At 46.1% G+C, this 21128-nt stretch overlaps 1 protein-coding gene across 1 annotated transcript in view; it reads left to right on the top strand.

Annotated features, from left to right (window-relative positions):
• Positions 1-7020: 7020 nt before the first annotated feature.
• ZCCHC14 (zinc finger CCHC-type containing 14) overlaps positions 7021-21128 on the top strand; it is a 43213-nt gene continuing 29105 nt past the window's right edge. The window contains exons 1-2 of the mRNA XM_088529096.1: positions 7021-7584; positions 18451-18574. Of these exons, the coding sequence (XP_088385222.1) occupies positions 7021-7584; positions 18451-18574 (688 nt within the window). The remainder of the gene's footprint in view (positions 7585-18450; positions 18575-21128) is intronic.

Here is a 21128-nt window from a genome sequence, read left to right as displayed (position 1 = left end):
ATATTGTATTATATATATTATATTATATTATATTATATTATATTAGGGAGCCTGGCTCAGGCCTGGGGCTGCCAGGACAGCCTGCGAGGAGGGACAGGTTTTTTCCATGAGCAGCTCCATGAAGTTCATCGGGAATTGCCCCCTTTAACACCGGTGCCACGGCAGGCACAGCACCCTGCTGCACTCGGCGGGGTTTTAATGTGGGTTTGACCCCAGGACGGGCCGGAATGGCTTGGCCTCGTCCAGGTGCTGCTGTGTCCCCTGCACTTTGGTCTCAGTGAGGGGCAAAGGGGGGTTTCTCACCTCCTGCCCGTTGCTGGCCGCAAACCGGTGGCACAGGGACCCTCTGCAAGGTCCAACAGGGACTTTCTGGGTCTGCCCATCACTTCCCCACTGATAGAAGATGCTGCCGGCAGGTAGGACCACATCCGTCACACTCGCCTCCATTAGACACTATCTGAGGGAAACATAAAATCATTTACATCACTGTCTAACGAGGTAAAACCTAATTCCCAGCATATGCTGCTTCATGCCGCTCTCAAAGCTGCGGATTCGTTGCGATAAGCGGGAGTTTTGCAAACTCAGACGTGCAAAACGAGGGTGTTTCCCGCTCTCTACCCCTGCCACCACGTGTCCCTGTCACCCACACCACGCGCCAGCACCCGCCGTCTGCACCGCTGTCCCCTGCCACGCGGCCCATCCGGAGCTCTGCCCTGGTCATAACAACCCCGCAGGACGAGCTGAGCCCACCGGGTGTTTTCTCCAGGTAGGTTTAATGCCTTAAAGTTACATGCAGGCTGCTGGAAGCGAATGATACTGCTCCAATCCAGCAGGTCCCTTTTAAAATCCCTTCGAAATCCTTCTGCTCCGAGAATCCCCGTTTCCACAGCAACACCAGACACACAGCCCTCCGCCGAGCTCGGGGCTATAAATAAACCCCAGATCCATAGTTGTGATATTAGCTCGGAGGGCTGGCCAAAAAAAAAAAAAAATCAGGAAAATCGGAAAATCGTGTGCGGTAACGAAGCGCAAAGGCGAGTGCAGAAAGGAAGTGAATTTAATGACGAAAATATGGTTTGTTACTTGGTTTAGATGGCAGCTTTGGACAAAAGAAAACCGACAAAACACAAAACTGGAGAAGATCCTGGTTTTTTTTTTGCATTTTTTCAATGAGGGTTGTATTGATTTCAGCAGAGCTGCTGGAAATGGTGCCACGGTTGCAATTTCACTTCTATTTAAACGCTGCGTTTAGCGGCTTTTCATAAAAACACAGAGAAATGGCCAGTGGCTGCCGTTTTCCTGGCCTTGCTGCTCGTGGGGCAGCAATTAGCCGGCTCCCATGGGGCCAGGTTTTCTCCATGCGGAACGTCGCCTGCCACAGTGACTCGGCTGGCTCCGGCTCAGAGAGCCTCCCTATTTAGACGAGGGCTTCTGCCCGGGCTAACTTTAAGCACATATTTAAGTCCTAATTGCTTTTCCTCAACCGGGATAGTTGGCTGCCGTGGGACGGCGGCGGGGGAAGATGCTATTCCCCGCAATGCAGTCAGAGGGCTGGAATTTGGTCCATCGGCTCCCAAGAAGTGCCGTCCTTACCCCCTTGACATCCGCGGATAAACAGAGCCGCGATCCCATCAGGGAAGATAAATATTAGCTGCGTTAGACGCGGAGAGGAAATTAAATAACCATCACACGGCACAAAAACAAGCTCATCCGGGGAGAGGGAGCTGGCGCCTCGGAGTGTGCGGAGCAGATTTGTGTACAGTAGTGAGGAGGAGGAGAGGGGGACGGAGAAGAAAGGAAACACAAATCAAAGAGTTATTTGGAGTTTCCGCTTTTGCAGACAGAAGGCCCGTGTTATTCAAACAGATGTACCGCATGTCACCAGTTTTCTTGTGTTTGTTATTTTAGGGATGATCTTAGGAAGAAAATAAATTCCATCCCGAGGCTCCTTTATATCCATTTTAGGCAGCGTGTGGAGAGCAGCCCCAGAGCTCCGGGGCTGGGAGCTTCCTGCCTCCTCCGCAGCTCTGAACCCACCGGCACCACCGCGACGCTGCGGGACCAAGGGACAACCGGGTGTCACCACCTGGGCACCTTCTGCCCTAGTGACATCTCTGGCTTCACGTTTTCCATCATCCTCTGGGTTCTTGGTGCCAGAGAGCAGCAGAGCCAGGAGATGCACAGAAAACATTCTCCTTCAGAGCACATACTGGGCGTAGGATGCCCGCCCTGGGACCGGTGGTATTTTCCTTTTCCTGCAATTAACGGATTGGCACGCAGGACATTTTAGAAGTAGCCATTTTAATGGAAGAAACAGAAAGTTGGAATCAATAAGCAGGAGTAAAGGCGGAAAAAAAAAAGGGCATTGCAAAGGAAACAGGCACCGGGCCTGTTCTCGGAGGGCTCCATCCTGCTCCCGCTGAAATCAAAAGCAGTTTGGGAGTTGGCTGCAGCGGGAACAGGAACAGTCCTTAAGGCACTAATTAGTACAGCTGGCTGAATAATGCATAATGAACAGTTCATTCAGCTAATTTCATCTCTTTCTCTCTTCATGAATAGCCCGTGAACCAATCCCAAGTTCCTCATCCTGGTTGTCATTCAGCCGTTATTTGTGGGTTCCTCCAGGAAATAATCCCCCGCGCGCAGCTCCGGCGCCCGCCGCAACGTGCAAACCCGTGCGGAGGCGTTGGGAAGCACGGGGATGGCAGGTAGGGCAGATGACATTATTGCTCTATCTCGCACGGACGATTTCTTTAACAAGTGGGGAATTAATTTAAATTGTTGCAACAAGACCCTGAGCTTCGCATGCATTTGTGGTAAGTATTTCTGCCCGCTCCCTTCTCGTGCCTCCTCGCTGAGCATGTGAAAGGGGCCGTTCGTGGCACAGCAACCACAAGCAGGGGCAGGAGGGATCCGGTAGGAAAACAACCCGAGGAATGTCACTAGAATACGCAAGTAAACACTTCCAGACTTCCTTCTGCAGCTGCAGAACGATTTGGCTAAGCGTTAAGGTTGTGCAATGTAAGATGAGTGGGAATCAGGCTGCGGGGCTGTGCCGGGGAGCTGCGCATCCCGCGGGCACCCCTCTCTCCTGCTTCCCGGGGGGAAGGATGGGAAAACTCCAAGCAGGAGCCGGGAGGAATTTGCTGGGACACAGAGGAGCCAGGAGGTAGCAGCAGCAGCTTCCTCCTTGCCCGGAGGAAGAGTTTTCCCAGCACACAGAGCAGGGATGAGGAGGAGAAGGCCGGAGCAAGGGCAGCAGAAGGAAACCAGGGATGCTCCTCCTGCAGGATGTTCCTCTCGGGTTGGGTTTCAAAAGGCACCTGATGGGACCAGGGTGGCGATCGAGGGGGCACCTGCCCTGGGAGAGAGACAAGAGCATCCGTGATGCCTTTGCTGGGAGGAAACGGGGAGAAAAATCTCCATTTAGGACATGCGAGTGCCTGCCGGAGTCCATCGGCAGAGGGCAGTGACAGGCGCACACGTACAGCCGAACACACACACTCGCTGTGCCGACTGTTGGCGGCTGAGCCCGTGAGTTACCCCCATTTCTGCTGCAGTCACAGCCAAGGACCCCCCCATTCCCTGTCCAAATCCAGCACATTTTTTTCCAGCGAAAGGCGCATTGCAAAGCGTGTCGCAGGCCCAGCATCGGGCCCAGGGTTTGGGCTGTTTTCTCTTTCTTTTCGCAGAGCCCACGTGATATTTTTCAACATGCTTCAAAGCTGAGGTTTGTTTATTTTTTTTTCAAAGCCAAGGGCTCCAGTCCCAGCCTCCGCAAGGAAGCGCGCAGGAAACCAGGAGTGCGAGCACCAGGGAACAGGCACCGCAGCATCCGCGCGCCCTCCCTCCGAGCAGATCCAGAAAAACCGAGTCCAATCACTCCCTTCTTAAACCAGGGGGTGAAAACTAAGCGGGATGCATGTGGTTTTCACTCTCTTCTAGCCTGACAGTTAGAAATAACAGCTTCTGCTCCCGTTGAATTGATGGAAAGAGGAAAGCGGACTCTTGGTTGTTGTTTACTGGCTGCTGCCGCAAGGAATCTTCCCCAGCTGTTTGTCCCAAACAAGCACATATCAGGGCACAAGGACTATCGAGACAGAAAATGCAGGAAATAGGATCATCTGGGGATAAAATAACACAAATAAAACGGGCCGGAATTGGTGTCTGGAGATCTGTGCTCTTTTTGGGAGCAGGGCTGGATGAGACAGGGTCGCTCCCCAGGACGACCTTCACTTACCTCATGAGCAAGTCGTAACACAAGCTCCTCCAAAGCTGATTTATTTTCCTCAGGGTGGTTTCTTGCTTGGCCCACTGGCTAGCCACTGGAATTCTTGGTGGCTTGTGACAGAATTCCATATCCTGCTCTTCTGGCTTTCCTAGGGATTCCGGCAGAGGCACTTTAAGCACAGAGGCGTCTCCCAGTTCCTATACACTTTACATTAAAATCTGTCTTGCTGTCTGGCATCGAAGACAGACAACTTCTGCTCTAGCTGCAAATCACAGACTCACTCCTTAGCAGCAAAACTCACAAACTTGCACGGAGGCACAAGCTTAGACCAACTTCCCAAGTGGAAAAATAAAAAAGGATGAAGCTATCAACTTGCTAGACCAGGAAATCATCAGATACTTGGGTCTGAGCACAGCGTGGTGCTTTGAGGATGGGTTAATGCTGGGATAAAGTCACCAGTGCCAGCAGAAAGGCCACCAAGAGGACTCGGCTTCCTCATGCCCGAGGCCTGGCTTGTGCTTTGGTTCAGCATAGACCTTTCCTAAGGGGCTTCCTCTGTTTTCCGCGGATCCCTTCTCGGCCAGACAACATCGGGCACAGCAGGAAAGGGAAGCGCCTGATGGAGCTGAAAGGATGCACAGAGAATCTGCAGGGTTTCAAGGAGCCTCTCGGAGCAGGAGGCTGCAGCGATGAAGCCCTAACAGAGTGTCCTTACAGAAGCAGAGCTGGCTTTACAATACGTGACATTATGCAGTCCCTCCAAGCGCCCTTGAGTGGCTTTCTCTTGCGTTTCAGCGTGACTTCAATAAACACAATTGATAGACTGCACTATTCTGAAGGGAAATAATAATAATAAAGGATGAAACACCGGTATTCGGAATTTCTGCGTGGCAGCCATCCATCTTAGCAAGGTGTATAATGAGATTTCCAACAACCATCGCCCAAAGGAATAAACCTTTTTCTCTTACACTGTAGAAACACCAGCGTGCACAAACTCACATGCAGCCCAAACGCAGGCATCATGTGCACCCCATAGCGTTCACAGACTATGAACAGAAGATAAAATTGTGCTTATGAAAACCCAAATATTATTCCTCTTGCTTATCTGCGCCGCAGGGATATTGCACTCCCTTGCATTTTGCACAAAATTAAGACAAGGCTCCTCCTCCAAGATGATTAAAATCTATAAAAAATAAAGAGGCATCCTTCTTCTGCCTGGGGTCACAAATAAAACCCTGCTCCACTTAAAAGATCCCAGCCCATCTCGTTTATCTGATATGAAGCCTGGCTGCTGGGCCACAACAGCCACACAACTAAGGTGCAGGGAAAAAAGGCAGGAAAAGAGCTCATGCGTTTGCCTCCTGGTTGTTGGACACCATCCATGCGAACTGCAGGCAAATCCAGCCATGGAAGGCACTTCAAAATGTGCAGCCCACACTAAACACAAACCCCTGGGAGCCTGAACGCAAATTTAGAATAAAGCTGTGGGAATAAGGGGGGAAAACGCTGTTTTAAAAGGTGTCTCTGGTGTGTCCATGCTGCATTTGGAGACTAACTGAAGTCAAAAGCCAACCCAGCTGGGACAGCGGAGCACTGCTGGGTTTGGTATGAAGGTGGCACAGGCCAAACGCTCCATTTGGATGCTGGCTCCATACGCTATTTTAATGTAACTGGCAGAAAAATGAGGTGCTGCAGCTCTGCCCTGCTCTTCTACCCCTTCAGGTTTCAAGCTAGACCTAGAAAGCCACTCAAGGAGCAGGCGATGAAGAAAAAGGCCACAAGTACCACAGCATGTTGGGATAAATGAAGAATATAGGTATGTGTCCTAGCATTAGGGAACAATGTGAACACATCAGAGGAACAGAGAAAAGTCAGAGATGACCTAGGGAAGGGCAAAGGAGGGAGCGAGCCCTGACAGGCAGCTGTGGAGACTGCAAATTGCAAACATTTAGGCTAAAGTAGCAGTAAACTACAAAAACTAAGGCTATGGGGTTTATCTCGGGCAGCACCTCCCAGCGCCACTGCTGCCCATGAGACGCGCTCAGGGCAGAGCCGCCGGCTCCAGAGCTGCTCTCCGGAGGCAGCCCGGAGCCGCAGGGCCGCGCTCGAGGGTCAGGGCCACGCTCGGGGGTCACCGCCACTTTCCGGGCACCGTCGCCCCCTCACGGCCCCGGGGCGGCCGCAGCGCCCCGGGCCCCTCCGCCCCCGGCCGCGCCACACACAAAAGGCAGCGCCTCCCGCCCCTCCCCTATTTAAAGATCCCGCCGGCCAATCAGCTCTGGGGGGAGGAGCCACGAGGCGCTCAAAGGGCGGCCGGCGCACGCGCGGCGCACCAATGGCGAGGCGCGCGCCGGCGGCTGGGCCAATGGGCGCGGCGGTGGGCGGGGCCTGCCGCGGGGTCAGGCCGCTGCGTGTCTCCTTCCTCTCCCCCCGCGGCGCGGCGGTGCCGGCTGGGGCGCGTCACCGCGGGATCCCTCCGCGGCCGCGCGCGCTCCGGCCCTCGCTCACACACGCGCGCGCGCCCGGCGCCGTCCGCCTCCGCCGGCCTCGCGGGCAGGGATTACTTGGCGCGGTTGTGGCGGCGCCCGGCGCGGGCCATGGCGGCGGCGGCGGCCGGCGGGCGGCTGCGGCGCGGGGCCGCCCCGTGAGCGGCGAGGACGCGGCAGCGCCCGGGCCTGCGCGGGCCCTCCGCGCCGCCCTCCGCCTCGGCGCCCCGGCGGGCTGCTCCGCGCGCCGCCTTCGGCGCGCGCCCCCTGAGCGCGCTGCGGCCCGCGGGCCGCCGCGGCGCCATGGTGGAGAAGCGGTGCCCGCGGCTGCAGCGCGACGGCGTCTACCGCTGGTTCTCGGAGCTGCCCTCGCCGCAGCGCGTCGAGTTCCTGTGCGGCCTCCTGGACCTGTGCATCCCGCTGGAGCTGCGCTTCCTGGGCGCCTGCCTCGAGGACCTGGCGCGCAAGGACTACCACTCGCTGCGCGACTCGGAGATCAAGGCCAACAACCCCGCCGACCTGGGCAGCCTCACGAACCTCACGGACGAGGTGGTGCGCAGCAAGCTGCTCGTGTCGCTGGCGCTGCTGGGCTCGGCGCACCGCGAGGCCGCCGGCGTGCTCTTCCGCACGCTCACGCACATCGACTCCGTCATCAACAACTACGGGCTGCAGCTCAACGAGGGCCGCACGGGCGATGAGTTCCTGCTGCTCTTCACCATGGCCTCCAACCACCCGGCCTTCAGCTTCCACCAGAAGCAGGTGCTGAGGCAGGAGCTCACGCAGATCCAGAGCATCATGGCCAGCAGCGGCAAGAACCCCGGCACCTCCGCCCTCAGCGCCGTGGCCACCTACCCCGGGTGCCACAAGGTGGGTAGCCCTTGGGCCGGCGTCTCCAGCCCTTCCTCTTGCCTTGAGCAGCGGCCTTCTGCTCACGGGTGGCAGCCCAAGAGGTTGTCCATGACCAGTCGCTTGGTGGGGTGAGAAGAGGGGATGGGCAGAGATTTTGGTGGCCTCGTGCCATTTAATGAGTGTTTGCAAGGTGATCAACAGGCAGCGCTGTAATCCTGGATGGATCTGTTCCCGGTGATGCTGTTCCCAAGGGAGCTCTCCTGCCTTGCTGTGTGCCGGGCGGGTTAGGGATTTAGCAGGGCGAGCAAGCCCGGAACATCTCCCGAAATGGGAGCCAGCAGCTATTCCCAAACCCATCCTTGGAAGAGGCTGCAAGAGGGGATTGGCTTTGTAGGAAGTAGCTGTCCAGTGGCAAAGACATCTTGGTGAGGCTTTAGACAAATATTGTGAGTTTCTGGTCCTAAACTTAAAGAAACTCCCTGTTGTCCTGCACGGCTCCGCTATTGACCTTGGTGCCCGTGGTTCCCCATCATTAACTTGCAGGTCGTTCATTTGATTGCAAGCAATTAAGCTGAGCAGCAGCGTTTGAAGATGTGCAGTTAGTAGTGAGATGTGTTGCTATTAGTGTTAACGTCCTCTTAGCCGACTACAAACTATGGAGTTAAACCACTGCCCTGACTGAAATAACCTGCTTTAAACTTTAAAATAAGTTTTGGCTAAGAGGGCTTATTACTTAATTGGTTCCCTGGCTCATATAGCAAATTTACCATGGAGGGACATCACCCACCCTTTCCTGGGAAAGGTGGTGTGCACCTAAAAGCTCAAACCAGCCCTATATCCCTTACAGATACTTAACTGCTTGTAACTTTCCTTATTCCAAAGATGTATGGACCCTAACTTTGAAAGGAAAGATTGCAGATCTGCCAGAGTTTTCCAAAAAGAGTAGAAAAAAAGATAAAATTACACCGAGGTGGTTACATTTTAGAGCATTCTATCATAGGCTCACAAATAGTGCACATGTTTTATGTAGCTGAGAAGGCCTGGCATGGTTTAAGTCATTCTAAGATGGATGGAGGATTCATCTTTCCAGTTTTCCTGCCAGCAGTAAATTGAACAGTGTAGTCACTTGGTCGTTGTTGTTGTTCTGAACACAGGAAAGGACTATCCTTAAGAAAAAATAGTTTTTTTTTTTAAGAAATGGGCTTTGAGGAACACTGGTAGCTCAATACACTAGTTGAGAGGGAGGAAAAAAGTGTTATTTTACTTTCACCATCTCTTGAATTTGCATTTTGTTTGTGAACGGATGCAAAGTTTCTTTTTGAAGGTTGTTAAGCTTTTTAGATAATAGCTGGTTAATTTTGCTACTTTGAGAATAAAAAGTTGGCTTAAAACAAGGATTGGCGGAAGCACGTGGAAAAAAACAATGTCTTGCTCCATTGAGGCTCGTTTAGATAAATTCCAATACTGTGGATTTCGATCTCGTGATGTTACCAAGCTATGTTGTGACAATACTTGTGTTGTAACATCACCTAGAAAAACCAATGCAGATGTCCAGAGAACGTGAGCTGCATTGGGCTGCTGCCTGCCAACGTGCTGTGCTCTTAGCTGCCTTCGGAATTGGAGGAGTTTTCCTTTCCCAAAGCCAGCACTTTCTCATCCCTCTTGCAGCTTTTACTACAGCTTGAGGTTAACACTGTGCTGTGTGGGTGCTGCACCTAAATTTCCAGTTTTACCTTCTGAAAATGAGCTGTCACCATTGGAGCTCCTGGGAAAACGAGGAGCTAGAAGGCTCTGCATGTGTACGGTCGTGCAAACAGGGAGCTTTTTGTGAGCAAAAGTAGTTACCATTCGGTGTTCCCCTTGTGCTGAGTGTGGCAACAGGGGCTAACAGTTGTGAGTACCTGTTTTTTGTGTAACTTGGGGACTGTTAAAATTCCTAAGTGTTCAAATTCGAAGTGTTTGTTCAGAAATGCAAAAACGTTGTCAGGTGCTTGGTTGCCTCTGCAGAGACAAATGTTTCTGTGCTTCTTCTGCCCAGCTGGTCCTGTTAGTGTGGCCCAACTTTCCTACTAGCTAAATTCCTTTTTCCAAAGGACTGAGTTCCCAAACTTAGTCTGTCTGATTCCTGAGGCTGCTTTGGGAGAGGGAAGGGGTTAAGGCTTTATTAGCAAATACAAACCCCTTTTTCCATGGCCTTTTACTGCCGAGGGCATTTGCAGAGTGCAAAAAGGCTCCCAGGAGCTGCCCATAACTTTTCACTTTAATTTTTGCATTTCAAGATTGTTCTTGGACTATGTGAATTGGAACTATCCAGGAAAGGATGGCTGTGGCTGGTTTCAAGTAGGTCAGTAATTATTAGATTCATGGTTGCTGCGTGGTAGAACAAAATTAAGTTTCCTTGCATTAAGTAGGGAAAACTACCCTCCCCAAAAGAGCCTATTGATTCAGTCTCCACAAAGATGATAATTTCTGCCTTTAATTCTGTATTTTCTTCCGCTTTTGAATTGCATTAGTGCTTACATGACAGTGTTGTGGACTCTTCAAACTTTTTTGCTTACAGACATAAGATTGAATACATTTTATATGTTTTTTTTTAACTTGAAAGAGTGCAGATCATCTTCAAATTAAGCCCAGATACATATCTAATGAATGATGCCCTTTAAAATTTTTGTATTTCCTGGGATTAACCATAAAATCTTCTTTTTTAGCTGATAATGATCCAACTGACATTTTTCAGCCATTTTCACCTTTTAAGATGACTTTATTCGTCTTTCTGATACTGCCTTTGCCAGAAGGAGTCAGAATGGCCCCCCATTCAGCCTTCTGTCATGCACATCTTGTGGCAATAGGCATCCTTATGGATGAAAGTGCCAGGCTTTTATTCCCTTTTTTTGACAGGATCTTTTGCTGACTTCACTGATGTTTAGTGCAATGAGTTGGTTGTGGCCTCAGCTGTAGAAGCAGGGTAATAAATAGCAGTCTGACTACAGTTTGCAGTGGAAAGGAAATGACACTGTACTTATGTGGCTGTTTTGAGTTGATGCTTTGTGAATGGGAACAAGGCTTGTCCAGTCAGCTTCCAAATTCTGCATCAATGTCTATTTCAAGCTTATGGCATAAGATGCTATTTTTCACCCGTGCTAATTCCATAGGCTCATGTAAAACTTAGAAATAACTGCTAAAGACTGTATATTGGGAACCGTGTAGAACTGATGTTATGAGGTGTCCATTTCAAGTATCTCTACTGCTGTTTTGTTTCAGCACTGCTTGGTTCAGGTGATTGAAATTACATTTGCACAGATTTTTTTAGCTATGGAATGACAAAAACCTTACTTGGTAGGTTGAAACCAAGTCCTTAAAGTGCTCACAGAGCAAGTGAAACTATTAAATGCTGCACATCAAGTGCCTGTATGGCTTTTTATGCTAGTTTTGCAGGGGTAGAATAGACCTTGCATTTTTTTAGCCTCCCAACCAAAACAGGATGTTGTTTAACCACTTTAGTAGTTTACTGTGTTAATAGCAATTGCTCTGTAGAATTAGTTTGTTGGTATGAGTAGATTCACCCAGGAACAAGAGAAGTTGTTGCTGTCTGAGGAGCGATTTTATTTTTAAAAACACATGAAACTCAACCTCAGAAGCTAGGAGCAGGTCTTTCAGCTTCCAGTTGGTGGCATGTGCCAATTCTTGCTTGTCCTTTTGGTATTTTAGGTACTTGAGGCCACAGGGGTTACACAGAGCTATTGGCTATGTTCCAAGTTAGAAGCTGGAGGCTTCTTATTCTGACTATAATTTTATTGATATTCTTAGTTTGCATTTTCACAAGTATGAGTTTCATGTGTAAGGGAATCGTCCAAAGAAGATGCTGATCTTTTGTATTAAAACCTAGCAGGCATTCCAGTGTGTAGCTTGAAAGGGTTTCAACAGCATCCTCATTGGGAAGCGCTTAGTTGGCCAAGAGCTTGCTCTTAAAAATGGTTTGAATTGCTTAAACCAAGGTCCTTCACCCAAAAAAAGATACAAGCACTGCCTTTTTCTAGCAGAATAGCTCTGTTTTTTTCTGTGGGCTTCTGAGGTTGGCAGTACTTGTAACACTGCTCTTAAATGAGGACTAGTAAAGAAGCAAATGCAGTCATTGTATGGATTTGCTGCAGTGTATCTCTTAGTCTTTGCTCTTAAGAGCCCTTTTCCCCCTAAAACAAAGGAAATAGAGGAATGTTATTCCCAATAATACAGCTAAGCTTTTTTCGGTGAAGATAGTTTTATTGTGGAAATGCTGGATCTGATTAGACTGTCAGTGAGATCTGTTGCCTCCTTTGAAATGCACGAGTTTGACTTCACTCTCTGGTCAAAGAATTGGAGGAAACAAGTTGAACTGAAGCAGTTTTCTCTATTTGATTAGACAAGAGTACTCAGTCTAGCAAGGAGATGTTGCTGTGATCCAGATCTGTATTTCTGAAAATGAGTATTGTACTGAGCAAACCCCTAAATTCCTTTCTTTTGCCTTATGCTAAAATATATTCATTTTTTTTTTTTTGCTGTGAAAAAACATTTGAAGGGATAAACAACTGTGCTGATCAGTATAGGATGGCGGTATTTTTATAGCAAGCTGAAGGCATCCAGAAATAATAGGATCAATTACTTAGGAGTGAGATCTTAATTTTAATTAAAGATCTGCCAACTCGTGGTGATAAATAGCAACGGTGAACATTTCTGGTGTATATTATGAATTATTTTCCTGGGTCTTGTTTTTCCACTCTAAGTAGCTATATTGCACTCTAGCTATTAGTGGATATTGAGGGTGAAAGGAGGGAAGAGGGAGAATTCAGTGAGTTTGTGACTTGTCAAAATACTTCTCTCAACCTCGTTAATTTGTGAATTGTGGCTGAAGAGACCAGAATGGCAATGAAACCCCGGGGAAGGTATATGGTTTTCTCACTGCTTGGGTTCTGCTTCAGCAGATTTTAGAGTTGCCTTTTGTGGTTATCCTTTCACACCCCAAGCGTGCATATGGCCTTGTGCTGTGGCAACTTCCCATTTATATCCTGGCCATGTAAGTACAAGAGCTCTGAATTCAACCCAATTGTAGCTTTTCTAAAGGTAGATGTGGTTAAGGATAAAATACCTCTATAGCAGAAAACTGGGTTACACTTCAAATTCTTTGGGCAAGTTGAAGATGCATTTTATTCCTCTCTGGTTTAGGAGCTCAGTTTTTAGTTATATATTGGTGAAGAATCGGGGCTGTTAGTTAACTGGTTGCACTTGCAACCTCTCTAGCACTAAGCGATCAGAAGCCATGGAAGATCACACAGGTGAATCAGGCTGCCAGTGGGTAGCTTATAGTATTAATATTTGCTGTTGTGGTTGCCATTTACAAAGAGTGTTTTCCTTAGATTCAGACTTTAACTCATAGTGTGTCTTTTCAGAACAAAATCCCCTGTTCCCACACGGTTAGATCTTGGAGACTGCCTCATAGCAGCAACAAACACTGCCCTAGCTAGTGTTGAAGGACTCAATTTTAATTTTTTACAATGCATTTTTGCTTGTTTTGCATACAGGGTGAGTACACATCTGTGAACTACAGTTGTAATGTGCCTTAAAATGCTCCTTTCTACTATTTGTCTTTGTTGTCATTCAAGCACACGGTATAATGAAATTAAACTCCAGTTACTCTATTGTGGATGTGTCAATATTTTGTTAATATTAGAAATATAATTCTTATTTAGAGGAAGGATTTTTAGGGGGATTGCCTTAATCTGTAAAATGCAATTTAGACTTTTCTGGTCCCTCTGATCTACCAAATTTATACCATAGCCTTGTAGCAGGTGTGTGATTATCCTGTGGTATTTAAGTACCACCTGCCTCATTTCAGTCCAGTAATAGTGTCCAGTGCAGGACAAAAGCATCCAGCCAATCTATTATCTCATTTCACTGTAAATTGCCTCTTCACCCTTTTGTATTCAAAGATGGATCCCATCTTTGGGATGGGGATTTTTTCCCCAACTTCCTACCAGAACAGTGGCTGTTTTGTAGCTGTTGAGGAATTTGAGCACCCCTAACTTGATCACACCTGGTACTTGTCACTTTTTGATAGAAGTTGACTGTTGGAATTGAAGGTTTCTAGGACAAACAATGTCAAGCGGCCAGCACCGTTTAGGTCCTGCTGCAACAAAAGGACTAAACATGTAAAATGTGTAAATTCAAGCATTGAGTGCTATAGTTGGCTTCCTTAAGGACATGAAAAGTTGAGTGTGTTTATCAGCATTCCTTAAACACCCTTTTTGAAGCCCAGTAAGGCCCATATCTGCAAAAGGAGCAGTCCTGCTGACTGCAATCCTCCTAGGAGAGCAGTCAGGTACTTGCATGTCAGAGCTGGTGCCTGGGGCTGTGGTTTCACAAGCAGCTGGGTGGATCTAATGACTTGCTGCTGAGAGAAGGATCTTGCTCCCCCAGGCTCTGCAATCTCTGTAGCTTTGGGGTGTCAGCTCCTTGCACCACTTGCTCTCCTTTCTCGCTCAGACTTGGCCTACTGAGCAGTCCTGGACATCAGTGACTACTAATGCAGTTTGTTTTTAAAAATTTGGGAGCTTGAGCCACCTACCTATGTTGGGAAATAGTATCTTATCCATCTAAAACTGCAGGAGTGTGGCCTCGCCTTTAGGCTTATGCTGCAGCATGTTTGCAAGAAGTGTTGCACTGTGTTCAAAACCTTGATGTTAATCTCAAAATAAGCTACTATAATACTTAATAATATGGAACTAACAAGATTGGATGGAAGTGATTTTTTTCTTTCCAGATTTTATTACTTTAGTTCCTGAGCGCTGCTCTGTTAATTTACCTGTATTAGCCTTAAATGGGGGCCAGTATATGACTATGCAAAGCCTTTCTGGAAACATTTCCAAGGCAAGTGTTAGCAGAAGTTCTCTCTGTAGGGCTTTTCTGTTGCATTGGCCACTTTGGAAATCTGAACACCATTTTTTTTCATGAATCAGTTGGAAAATGTATTCCTGTCTTTGGCTCCTTGCTGCTGCCATAGTACTTCATTTAAATGACTTTCTTTGCTTTTGTGCTTTTCTCACTACATTCCTGTATAATGCATGACCTAATTCTATACCCAGTGTTTTATCTCAACTGAAATATTTTGAGATCAAGCTCTTCCCCCAGTTCCTATATGTCTTGTTTTCTTAAATTATAAGTCATGTTACATATTAGCAGGCTGTGTTGATTTGTTAATATTGGCTCAATTTCAAACGAAGTCAGCAAATACTTTGCTATTAAACCACCCATTTTCTGTGTTCTGGTTAGTTCTTAAAAAGAACACATAATTGCTGTTTTAGTAAAATTCTTACGTTTGACTCTTATGAATCCTGTTATTCTCACGACAGGCTCGGATGCAGCAGATGAACAGTTAGATGTTGTCCCTAGGGAAGCGTAGTCAACAGTTCCTGAATCTGGCTCCGTAGATTTACCACTTCCCATATTCACTTCAGCCCTCCCTGCATTGGTAACAACTTTAGACTAGTCCTTGCAGTTTTCAGCATAAGAATGGCTGCTACTTTACCTCAAAATTGAGGAGACAAGCTAGTTTTTTGCCTGCAAAATCAGAAATTTCAGTGAGGCAGATGCTTTGCTGTGGGGGAATTGGTCACAGCACTAAAGTTAGGTAAAAGTGGTGTCAGAATCTCCATCCCAAGTTATTCTGAGTGTTGAATCTCCTAGGGTCATGGAATAAGCCTACAGGCCACTCTGATAAGAAAACTTATGAGTAATGAAGCTAGGGCTGGGTGCAGGGTTCCTGCTCCCTCTGCCCCTACAAAATGCAGTGCTGAAGGTAGGAATAGGAGCAGTGGAGAATCTTTCTGTTGCTTTGTCTCTGTACAGTTTTACTTGGTTGGTCTTCATGGGCTAGTTATGCTGATAGTCTCAAAAATAATTTCATAGGAAATCTAAAGTCTCCTGTTCAAATGCTGTAACCACTTAAACCTTGAATTGTTTGCAGATTTTATCTGCATTTATAAAATGTGAGGCCTGGGGTTTGTTACGGAGCACAGCCTGAATATTTCATCATGCATCGTGTCCACCTTCACCTGAAGCTCTTGCCCCTTGAGAGAACAGGCCTTTAAAACAGCTCTTGAACAGCAGATTCTTAATCTTTAATGGCCTCCTGGCTTTCTTTAGAGATGTTATAGACCCTAAAAGGTCCAATGCAATTTGGTTGCTGCTTCCGAAGATCTCCCTGGAATGCTTGTTTAGAGGCTGGTGATTGAGCTCCTCTGGACAGCAGGTCTTAATGGTGCCTCCAAGTACCTTAGGGATGTTTAGGGCAGAGCCCGTGTTCTTGGAAAGCCTCTAATTTGTTCTGCCTTTTTAAAGTACAGTTTGCCCTGGGTCTCAGCTGAGGGTGATGCTGTTCAGATAAGGTGAGCCCCATTCCTTTGCAGTTAATTGAAATGGAATTATCCACAGCTTGTTCAGTCAAATCCTTCCTGAGCATCTCAGGCTTTTGTCCCTGTTTCTCCCAGCCTCCCCAGGACAGTAATTCCTGCAGTTCCTAGTTTGTGATATTGTTCCTGGGTGCCTCACTTAGCCTCAGATTTTAAAAAGTGGCTGTTGCTTATTTGGGAATAACTTTATGATGAAAAATGTTTTGCAAATAAATTTCCTTCTTTTCTTAAACAAATCCAAGCCTTTGCACTCTTGGTATGTTTAAGTCAGTGGAAAAAGTTATTTAAAATCTGGAACAAAAATTCCAGGCAGACAGATTGGTTCTAACACCGTTGAGCTCGCTAAAGACAGTCTCCGTTTGGAACTCATCAGCGTGTTGTGATATTTCAAAGCCAAACTGAAACTGCTCTGCTTTGATGTGAGGCAAAATCAGATAGAGTATGAGCTCAGTCCTTCAAGACATATGGGCTAAATTAATCTTTACCAAATACATAAAAATGAAATCTTTATGGAAACAATTGGAGGCTATGTATAAACACAATGCAAATTTGAAGTTGCACGCAATGTTTACTGGAAGGGCAGCGGACTGGGAGGAGGAAAGGGAATATAAAGATAAGCAGTTTCTGTTACAATAGGGAAATTCTGAAACCATGTGGCTCTGGTCTTGCTCAGTTTCAAGCATTACTGCAAGTGTTTTGCAGACTGTTCCAGATATTCAGAACCAGGCTGTTTAGGATGACATAGTCCTCCCTCGATCTAATTTTCTTTGGCACTTAGTTTTGAGGCCTTCCCTTGCCAGCAGGATGGTGGGACATTGCAGAGTCCTCTGGAGCTTCCCCTTAGCAGCAATGCACAGGAGCAGGAGCTTATGGAGCTCCAGGAAAGCCAAGGTGCAGTAAGGAAGCTCTTTGGTGAAGCTTGATTTAGGCAGGAAGATTTAATCCCTGCCTCCACCTCCGCCCTCACCTGCAAGCTTAAAGTTTAATTGCTGGGCTTGTATACAAAAGCTTGATAATAAATTGTTCTTATTGTTAGAAAACTACTCCGCTAGGGAAGAGCTGTACAAATAAACTTCTTTATTCCAGAAATAAGCCAGCAGTGCTGAAGAGGACAGCAGGTATTTGTAATCCTGCCACTGCCTTAAGCTACGTGTATATGAACATGTAAGTCAGTTGTAAAACGAAGCTTACAATAGGTAATTGTATAGAATTAGGAAGTTGCTATTTTTAACCGGCATTGTGTTGGTTGATATCAATGTGTAAGGCAATGGGAGGGTGAGCACAGTATTGTTCTAAGTGTAAATGGTCCTTCCAACCTCCAGGTCTCAAGTAATGGCTCTGAATGAGCCCGCAGGAAACTCTAGTCTCCCATATTAGTTACCATGAGTAAAGGAGAGCTGCTTTTTTGTGTCCAGCTGATATTTTCCTTGGAGACTTGTGAAAGGCCAAAATACTTGTTAAATTACAGTTCCAGCGCTGCATACTGAGATTTCAGTTAATTCCAAATGCGGTGATTGAAATTCAAGCAATGCATTAGTTAGTGGGAGCACTTTTGTTGCTCGTAACTACCTCTTTAAAAGGCATTTTCCTCTTTCAGATACTTCAACCCTTGTGTTTGTGCTGCTAATGTGACTGTTCATCCACTTCTGCTCCTCATTACCTAGAAAACAAGCGAGTAATTGCCTTGCTTATGAGGCAGGCGTTGAATGTTATACTACAAGTAATAGATGTTTTTGTGTTGCTACATAATTGTGAATGGCCTTGTGGACAGCAGCTAAAGCAGGCAATGTCCTATTCTGCCTTTTCTTGTGATTTATGTTCGTTTCTGTAGCTTTAAGTAATGGTGAAAGTATTTTGTTATGTTAAGTGCAGTTTAGAAGGTACATATTAGGCCATGAAATCTGTTTTGATGGTGCAGCTTACTGTTTGGGCAGTTTTCAGTGTGTAATTTTTTGTTGAAATCTGATCTTGATAGCAGGCTTGCAAATGGCAAAAACAACAAGATAGCTTTTTCTCTATATTAGAATTCATTCCATGCAATCTATGTGGAAATACTTTTCCATGCCTTCATTCTGCATCTGTATAAGTAGATGGCAAACATAATGTTATTTTCCCAGAGATTTTCTTCCTCTAGTTTTACTGTTGAAAAGTTAACTGCCTTGCAACAGGTCTACGATTGACTCCTGGGTGACTATTATTTAAAAAATAATTATACTTTAAGTGGCTTTATAGATTATCTTCACTAACCTGGTCAGCAGCTACACACAAATCTAGAACAGTTTCCCTGAACTGTTACTTCTGTGGTGTCAATAGCAACTTGGTTTTAAAAGAAGCATATATGTCTCCAAACTGCTTTGAGTGGTGCCCTCCGCTCCGGAGGAGGGTGCAGCAATCTAGCATTATTTTGGTGTATTATAGTGTTTTTTTGTGTTCTTCTTTCCAGGTCCCTCCGAGGTCCGAGACCCCCATCAACAGCGTCAGTAACAGTTTGGAAAATGTGCTACATACGTCAACACATTCCATTGAGGAGTCATTGCCCAAGAGGCCTTCGGGGAAGCACTCCAAAGGTGTGTCCCTTCCTTATGCTTCCACTGGGGGAAAGAGCTAGCGCCTCTTTATGGCAATTAATGGTACTTTTAATCATGCTTGGAGGCTGGAATTTCAGCACTTTACTGTTTAGTTGGACTGAGCAAAGATACTCCCGGAAGAGTTTTTGCAGGAAGTACTTGTTAATATATCAATGAAAAATGTTCAGCAGGAGACAAGGATGAGTATTTTTCTGTTGGAAAATAAGCAGGAAAAGTGAGTTTAAGTACTAACTTAGCTTGGGTCAAATATCTTCTCAAAGAATTAGTATTTTTTTCTTTGGGACATTCAACTTCTCATCCTTGTAGTGGCAGTCTGTATCTTGTACAGAGTATACTGCATGACGAGTGCTGCTTTACTGGGAGAGAAGGCAGTTAAAGCAGCTGGGTTTCCACTCCCTTCCACCTTTCTCTTGGTTTCCAAGAATGGCAGCCGAGAAATTGAGGGAAGAAAAGGGGTTGAGGATGGGAGGACAGCTTGCACCTTAGCACACATGCACAAGCTTTCTAACCCCCCCCCCAAAACTGACTGTCAATCCAAAGCAAGTCTTTACTACTTTTTCAATGATATTACACCCTGCACTGGCTAAAAAATGGGTTTAATGACTGAATTCGGAAGTATACATTCTGGAAAAATATGACTTTTTTCTTCAAAAAAATTAACATTATGTGAGGGAATTTTTGAACTGTGAGCAGCTGTTTGTATAGAACAGCTTTTGTGACCTATTTGTGGGCCTAATAAAAACAGTGCTGGATGGCCAAAGTGTCACAGGTAAAGTATACCATCACATCAGTAGCACTAGTTTTTTACCCTCAAGTACCATTTTTAAAATGCTGTGAACTGTATAAATTAGAAGGGAAAATTGTGTGGAATTGGTCTTTGGAGTTCCGTTTCTCTGCTGCTGGTTTGCAGCATAACCTTGTGTAACTGTTTCAGTTTATTTGTAAACAAACATAATTTAATCCTAACACCACTTAAATTACGATCAGGAATTTCAAAGCACAACTTCTCTCCTGAAAGCAGAGGAACTGATACACCCTGGAAATGCTTAAAGAACCCATGGAAATGTTCATAGCTTGCCTCCCCTGGACCTCCTTTTCTGTGACATAATGCAACTATAATCCAAATAGCTGTAAGTAGCAATAGTTTTTACAGCAGAATAGTGCTGTAAGTAGCTATTTCTCCAGCTGTAAAAGCTATCAGGATAGGAGAAAATGCAGCACTAAGCAGAAGCACAGCTAGGTTTGTGGCTTTCATCTGATAAAAATAGGACAGGGTTCAACACTGTTTTCATTCGTACTCAGTGATTGCCGTTCCAGTACCTGAATATATGCCAGGATTAGTCATGGTACACTGTAAAAATTAATTATGTCTTTCTCTGATCTTGTTTTTCCCTTATAGAATACCTGCTTAGTTTTCAAAAAATGTAGCTTTTTAATTTGTAGATTGACTTAGTGATAGCTGGTAAAAGGAGCTGTGGAAAAACACAGCAGTTTTTACTAACCGATATCCTGCTTTCTGGTTCACCAGCAGTAAAAATTACTTTTGAATTCTCCTTGCTCTGTGCTGATCTGGATGGTGGGGAGTTTTCTCTTAAGGCTGGAGAGTGCAGCTGAAGATCATTTGCCAGCCTGGGGCCATGATTGCACTTCTGTAGACCTCAAATTCTCTGAGCAAACAGGCATAGCTCTTAATTCAGCAGATTCTGCTAAGAATAGAGCAATCTAACTTATCTTACAGTACATGGAATTCAAAGTCACGTGGGTTGCTTGACTGGGGTAATTTGTTGATGGTATTTTTTGAGTTCTGTTTCGTATCTCAGATGGGCAGAATTTCTCTTCTGTGCTCAGAAATGAGTGAGCTGCTCAAGCTCATCCTCATCTTGACAGGACGAGTAGAGCTGCACTGCCTCAGTTAAAGGTTGTAGCTGAAATATAAAAGAGACATATTAAAGGCACAATATTCATCATGTTCAGTTGGATTACTGGCCGAGTTCGTATTAATCCACTGAGTGGTTTTAATCCTGATTTATAGAAATTTGTGACATAACAGACTGTATATGTGCTGAGTCAATAGGCTTATAGTAAACTTGGACACGAAAGCTGTTGGTGTCTGTCTTCTCACTAATCCACCCTCTGAATCTAGCTTTTAGCATAAAATACTTCATGCTTCTAGATGGAGAAATAAGAAGGAACAGTGGAGTGTGCTGCTGAATATTTAACTGTGGTGGAAGTCTTTGCATGCACTCGTGTTTGCATAGTTAAAGTGATTAGCTGGAAAAACATTCATCCATGCTTCATCTGGAGACTTGTTAAATGTGTATCTGAATAATTAGGCTGTGCTAGCTGCATAGAATGGTACTACCTATTTACCTTGTGAAACAAGCTAAAAGGAGCAGGATTTGTAAGAGCACAAGCCCTTCCTTCCATCCCTAAGGCCCAGCCGACGGCAGGAACGTTGCTAGATGTTGGTGCACTGGATTCACACTCAAGTTATTGGGAACAGTGATCTGCTGGGATGCAGTGGTTGCATTTC

Source organism: Tinamus guttatus, unplaced genomic scaffold (genome assembly GCF_059628265.1).
Source record: "Tinamus guttatus ecotype Peru unplaced genomic scaffold, ASM5962826v1 Tinamus_guttatus_pri_ptg000323l, whole genome shotgun sequence".
Taxonomy (NCBI): Eukaryota; Metazoa; Chordata; class Aves; order Tinamiformes; family Tinamidae; genus Tinamus; species Tinamus guttatus.
The sequence above is the reverse complement of the archived record's forward strand: the minus strand, read 5'-3'. Positions and strand labels throughout refer to the sequence as shown.